General features: G+C 57.0%; 1 protein-coding gene across 1 annotated transcript; it reads left to right on the top strand.

Annotated features, from left to right (window-relative positions):
• Positions 1-1,118: 1,118 nt before the first annotated feature.
• LOC311204390 (uncharacterized protein) lies at positions 1,119-5,394 on the top strand (the record flags this gene model as incomplete). The annotated part of the gene is made up of 2 exons (XM_084280820.1): positions 1,119-1,788; positions 5,387-5,394. The coding sequence occupies exons 1-2, from the start codon at positions 1,152-1,154 to the stop codon at positions 5,392-5,394; spliced, it is 645 nt and encodes a 214-aa protein (XP_084136946.1). The 5' UTR covers positions 1,119-1,151.
• Positions 5,395-6,014: the final 620 nt, after the last annotated feature.

The following is a 6,014-nucleotide window of genomic DNA, read 5'->3' as shown; positions in this document are numbered from 1 at the left end:
CGCGGGACGGCGAGGAGCCCTCCCCGGAGCCCGGGGCTCAACGCCAACACCAGGACCAAACCGGTGACCCCCCCATCCCCACCAAAGGCATGAAGAAAGTTGGGGGTTCCCTCCCCCCAGCCCGAGGTGGCGGTTGTACCGCCTGCGTCACCCGGAGCCGTTCGCAGACCCCGTCGAAACCCCGCGGGTGCCCGGAGTGCGGGCGCCGGTGGCGTCGGCAACCGGCCGGCGGTGAGGGTGACAAACCCCACCGGTGCGGTGACTGTGGCAAAGGTTTCAGCCGAGGCTCCAACCTGGCCCAACACCGGCGCATCCACACCGGGGAACGACCCCACCGGTGCGGGGACTGCGGGAAGGGTTTCATCCAGCGCTCCGACCTGGAGCGGCACCGGCGGATCCATACTGGGGAGAGGCCGTATCCCTGTGGGGACTGTGGGAAGCGCTTCAGTGTCAGTTCCCACCTGGATCGGCACCGGAGGACTCATACTGGTAGCTCAGGTCTACCACCTCCTCCACCCCGGCACCGGTCCCGGGCTGCGGTGGATACGGCGGCGGTAGCGGCGGCGGCATCGTCACCCCACCGTTGTCCTGACTGTGGGAAGAGCTTCAACCACCGCTCAGCTTTGGCCAAACACCGTAAAACCCACAGCGGGGAACGACCCCACCGGTGTGGGGACTGCGGGAAGAGCTTCAGCCGCGGCTCCAACCTCACCCAACACCGGCGCATCCACACCGGGGAAAGGCCGTTCTCCTGTGGGGATTGTGGGAAGGGCTTCATCCAACGCTCCGACCTGGAGAGGCATCAACGCGTCCACACCGGCGAGCGCCCCTACACCTGTCCCGAGTGTGGGAAGAGTTTCAGCGTCAGCTCCCACCTGGACCGGCACCAGAAGATCCACGCGGCCGAGCGGGCGGCTTATCGGTGCCCCGAACACCTGGCTGGTTTCTTGGCCGCTCACCGCCACGGTCGCCTTTTCCAGTGTTCCCAGTGTGGGAGGTGTTTCGGGCAAGGGGCTGCTTTGCTTAAGCATCAACGCGCTCACAGGGGCGGCGGGACAGGGGTTGGGCAACAGGCGAAGTGTGCGGATTGCGGGAAGCACCGCGGCGGTGATGGTGGTGATGATGATGATGGTGGTGATGGTACCACCACCATGGTTGGGTTACATCCTCAACCCTGCCTGGATTGTGGGAGGGTTGAGGATGGCGGGGATGGGCTCACCCCAACGGTGATGGTGCCGCCACCGGAGAAACCCTACAAGTGCGGGGAGTGCGGGAAGAGCTTCGGCCAACGCTCGGCGCTGGTGAAGCACCGGCGGATCCATACTGGGGAGAAACCCTACAGCTGTGGGGACTGCGGCAAGGGCTTCATCCAGAAGTCCGACCTGACCATCCACCGCCGGATGCACACGGGGGAGAAACCCTACAAGTGTGGGGAGTGCGGGAAGTGCTTCAGCGTCTCCTCCAACCTCATCACCCACCAGCGCACCCACCTGGGGGAGAAACCCTACCAGTGCTCCCAGTGCGGCAAGAGCTTCATCCAACGCTCCGAGCTCACCATCCACCAGCGCGTCCACACCGGGGAGAAGCCCTACAAGTGCCCCGAGTGCGGCAAGTGCTTCAGCCGCAGCTCCCACCTCAACCGCCACCAACGCACCCACGCCGGGGACAAGCCCAAAGCCGCCGGCGGTGCCAACGCCAACCCCGGGGCTGCCGGTGCCGCCGCCGGGCCTATAGGGCCTACTGGGGCCTTTGGCGGCGCCGCCGCCGCTTTCTCCTCCTCCTCGGCGGGTTTGGGGCCTTCGTTGGGCTCCTTCCCCGCCTCCCCCGCCTCGGCTCTGCCCATCCCGGGCCTGGAGCTGCCCTGGGCCCTGTCCTTCCCCAGCCGCGCCTTCCCCCACCCCTCCTTCCCCTCGGCACCCGCCTCGGGGGCCCAGGCCTCCTCCCTCATCAACTGAGCGCAGCCCCCGGGCCTGGCCCGCGGCTCCGGCCTCCTCCCGGCCTCCCCCGGGGCCCCAACAACCCAGCTTGGGGGGAGCGCCAAGGGTCAGGATTGGCATCTGCCCATCTTGAGGCCTTCAGCCTCGTTAGCTAATTAGCAATGGGGCTAATTAGGGGATGGGCAAGACCCCATTGTGCTGTGGGGCTCCATCCTCCCCCCAACCTCCCTGGGCCCAGCACCCAACTTGGGGTGACCTCATAGGCCCATCATTGGGTGTCTCCTCGCCCTCCTTGAGGCCTTCAGCCTCGTTAGCTAATTAGCAATGGGGCTAATTAGGGGATGAGGCAGCTCCTCTGACCATGGTCCCAGTTCCATCCTCCCCCCAACCTCCCTGGGCCCAACACCCAACTTGGGGTGACCTTGGGTTGGGCATCTCCTCGCCCACCTTGAGGCCTTCAGCCTCGTTAGCTAATTAACGATGGAGCTAATTAGGGGTTGGGCAAGACCCCATTGTGCTGTGGGGCTCCATCCTCCCCCCAACCTCCCTGGGCCCAACACCCAATTTGGGGTGACCTCATAGGCCCATCATTGGGTGTCTCCTCGCCCACCTTGAGGCCTTCAGCCTCGTTAGCTAATTAACAATGGAGCTAATTAGGGGATGAGGCAGCTCCTCTGACCATGGTCCCAACTCCATCCTCCTCCCAACCTCCCTGGGCCCCAGCACCCAACTTGGGGTGACCGTCAAGCCCTCTAAGACCCCTTGTTGGGGGGCATCTGCCCATCTTGAGGCCTTCAGCCTCATTAGCTAATTAGCAATGGAGCTAATTAGGGGTTGGGCAAGTCCTCATTGTGCTGTGGGGCTCCATCCTCCTCCCAACCCCTCTGGGACCAACACCCAACTTGGGGTGACCTCCAAGTCCTCCAAGACCCCTTGTTGGGGGGCATCTTCCCACCTTGAAGCCTTCAGCCTTGGTGGCTAATTAGCAGTGGAGCTAATTAGGGGATGAGGCAGCTCCTTGGACCATGGTCCCAACTCCATCCTCCTCCCCACCTCCCATGGCCACTTGACCCCCAACACCCAACTTGGGGTGACCTCAACAACCCATCCTTGTGGTATCTCCACCCCACCCAGAGCCCTTAAGCCTCGTTGGCTAATTAACACCCTAATTAGGAGGCTGATGGGCAGCTCCCCACCTCCCCCCTTGGATTTTTAACCCAATCACTGCCTGTTCCCAGCAGGGAGACTCTTCCCTTCCCCATCCCACCCTCTCTGGATGGTGTCCATGACACCCCCCCCCAAGGTTGTGGGGCAGAAGGACCTGAGAACCCCCCCAATTCCCCCTAATTAAGACCATTTTTAATGAACTTTCCCCACCCTTTTCATCTCCAAACCACCCCAAACCCGCCCAGTGTCCCCCTGGGGGAAAAGATGAAGCTGAAAATTGGGGGAGTTTTGGGGTTTTCCCCCCATTTTGCTGCTGGGGGGGGAGAAATTTGGGGGGGAAGAGCCCAAAAAATCATTTTTTAGGGTTGTTTTGGGGACAAAAAGTCACTTTTGGGAGGTTTTGGGGCCTGAAATTAATTTTTAGGGGCCAAAAAATAACTTTTGGGGTTTTTTTAGGCACAAAAATCAGGTTTTGGGCCAAAAATTTACTTTCTAGATTTTTTTTTTTGGCACAAATATACACTTTTTGGGGCCAAAAATCACTTTTTTTGAGGTTTTGGCTCCAAAAATTCACTTTTTGGGGTTTTTTGGAGGTTTTCCACTCATTTTGCTGCCAGGAAAGAGAAATTTGGAAGGGAAGAGCCAAAAAAAAAATCTTATTTGGGGCAAATAAGTCACTTTTTGGGATGTTTTTTGTAAAAACACAATCACTTTTTGGGCCCAAAACCCCCTTTTTGGGTTTTTTTGGCCCAAAAGTAATTTTTTAGGGGGGTTTGGGGCCTAAAAGTCCCTTTTTGGGGTCTAAATCACTTTTTTTGGGACTTATTTTTGAAAAACAATCAGGTTTTGGGGAGCCAAAAAATTACTTTTGGAGGGTTTGGGGGCTTAAAAACCCCTTTTTGGGCACAAAATGACTTTTTTGGGTTTTTTTTGGCTCAAAGAAAGAAAAAAAATCACATTTTTGGGATGTTTTGGGTCCAAAAAGTCACTTTTTGGGGTGTTTTTGGCCCAAAACCCCACTTTTGGGGAATTTTTTAGCCATAACCCCATGGTGATGTTGCTCCCAGGAGGAGAAAACCTCCAAATTTGGGGGTTTTTAGGGGAAAAGGGGGTTTTTTTTTTGCAAAAATGGGGGATTTTTGGGGGGAAAAGGGGGATTTCTTGGGGAAAAAGGGGGATTTCTTGGGGAAAAAGGGGGGTTTTTTGGGGAAAAAGGGGGATTTTTGGGGGAAAAAGGGGGATTTTTTGGGGAAAAAGGGGATTTTGGGGGGAAAAAGGGGGATTTTGGGGGGAAAAAGGGGGATTTTGGGGAGGGAAAGGGGGATTTTGGGGGGGAAAAGGGGGATTTGGGGGGTTTCCCATCCAAACCAAGACAAACTGAAGGACTCCAGGTGGTTTCTTTGCTTCTTTTTTTATTACCAAGATGAATTTTTCCTCCTTTTTTTTTTTTTAATTAATTAATTCTTAATGAGTTTGGGGGGGGGGGGTTTAATTACCAGTTTGTAACGAGGGCGTCGGGTCAATAAACCAACTGTTGGGCGCCCACATCCTGCTCAACTCACTGTGGGGTGGGGGGAAAGAAGGGGGTTCCATCCCATAATATGAAGGTTTCTTACATTCCCAACATGGGACCCCCCCAAAAAATGAGGGGTCACCCCCTTTTTTGGGGTAAAACACAGAGAAAATGGGTTTTTTTAAGGAGAAATAAGGTTTTTGGGGTTGGTTTATGATGAGGATGGGGGGTCCCATGGTGGGATTTGGGGGGGATAAAGGGGGTTTTGGGGTCCCCCCCTTTTTTGGGGTAAAACACAGAGAAAAGGGGTTTTTTTTAAGGAGAAATAAGGTTTTTGGGGTTGGTTTATAATGAGGATGGGGGGTCCCATGGTGGGATTTGGGGGGGGATAAAGGGGGTTTTGGGGTCCCCCCCAAGACAGGGTGGGGGGGGTGGGTGTCCAGTGATGGGTTCTAATTAAATAGTAATAAATAATTAGCTATAAAAAAGCCTTAATTAACCCAAATAAATAGAGAATTAATAAATAAATAGATAAATAAATAAATAGATAAATAAATAAATAGATAAATAAATGGGGGGGGGGTGAGCAGCCCTGAAGTGGGGTGAGGGGCACCCCAAGAGGGTGGGGGGGCACCCCAAGAGGGTGAGGAGGTAGAAAGTGGGGGGTATCCCATGGGTGAAGGGGGTGATGGGCACCCATGGGTGCTGGGAGTGCTGGGGATGGGGGCAGACCCCCCCACCAGTTAAGGGGTACCCCCCCCCCCCCAAGAGTCTTAAGGCACAAGTGGGGTGCTGGATGCCACCCCAAGACCAGGCTGAAGGGTGGTCCCATCTGTGTCTGTGTCTGTGTCCTCCACCCAGGGGTGATGTCAGTGGGTGGTGTATCCACCCTGGGGGTGCAGCAGCAGCGTCGGGGGGCAGGAGAACCCCATGGGTGCCCCCACCAAGGTCCCGTTGAGCATCCAAGGGGTGCCAAAGAGCAGCAGCTCTCCGCGGCCGGGCGGCGGCGGCGATGACGTCATCACGGGCGGCGATGACGTCAGAGGTGGCGATGATGTCAGAGGCGGCGTCGACGTCAGAGGTGATGTCAGAGGTGGCGTCAGAGGTCCCTCAGCGGGTGTTTTGGGGGTCAGGGCCACCTCGGGGGGGTCCCCAGGGGTGTGGTAGACCTGGGCGCTCACCACGGCCAAGAGAAGCACCAGGAGCCTCTTGGCCGCGCTCGGCTCTTCCTGGGGCAGCGGCCGCCGGACCTTGGGGGGGGTAAAAAATGAGGGTGGGGGTGAGAATTAAGGGGAGCAAAGCCCACCCTAATTAAGCCCCTAATTAGGGGGGATTAGCTCACCCATCCCCCTGGAATTGCCCCCCCTACCATGGGAGAAGTCAGTGAGCGGGTTCTG

The sequence above is a fragment of the Gallinula chloropus genome (genome assembly GCF_964237585.1).
Source record: "Gallinula chloropus genome assembly, contig: HAP1_SCAFFOLD_722, whole genome shotgun sequence".
NCBI classification, from domain to species: domain Eukaryota; kingdom Metazoa; phylum Chordata; class Aves; order Gruiformes; family Rallidae; genus Gallinula; species Gallinula chloropus.
This window is presented reverse-complemented; position numbering and strand designations above follow the sequence as displayed.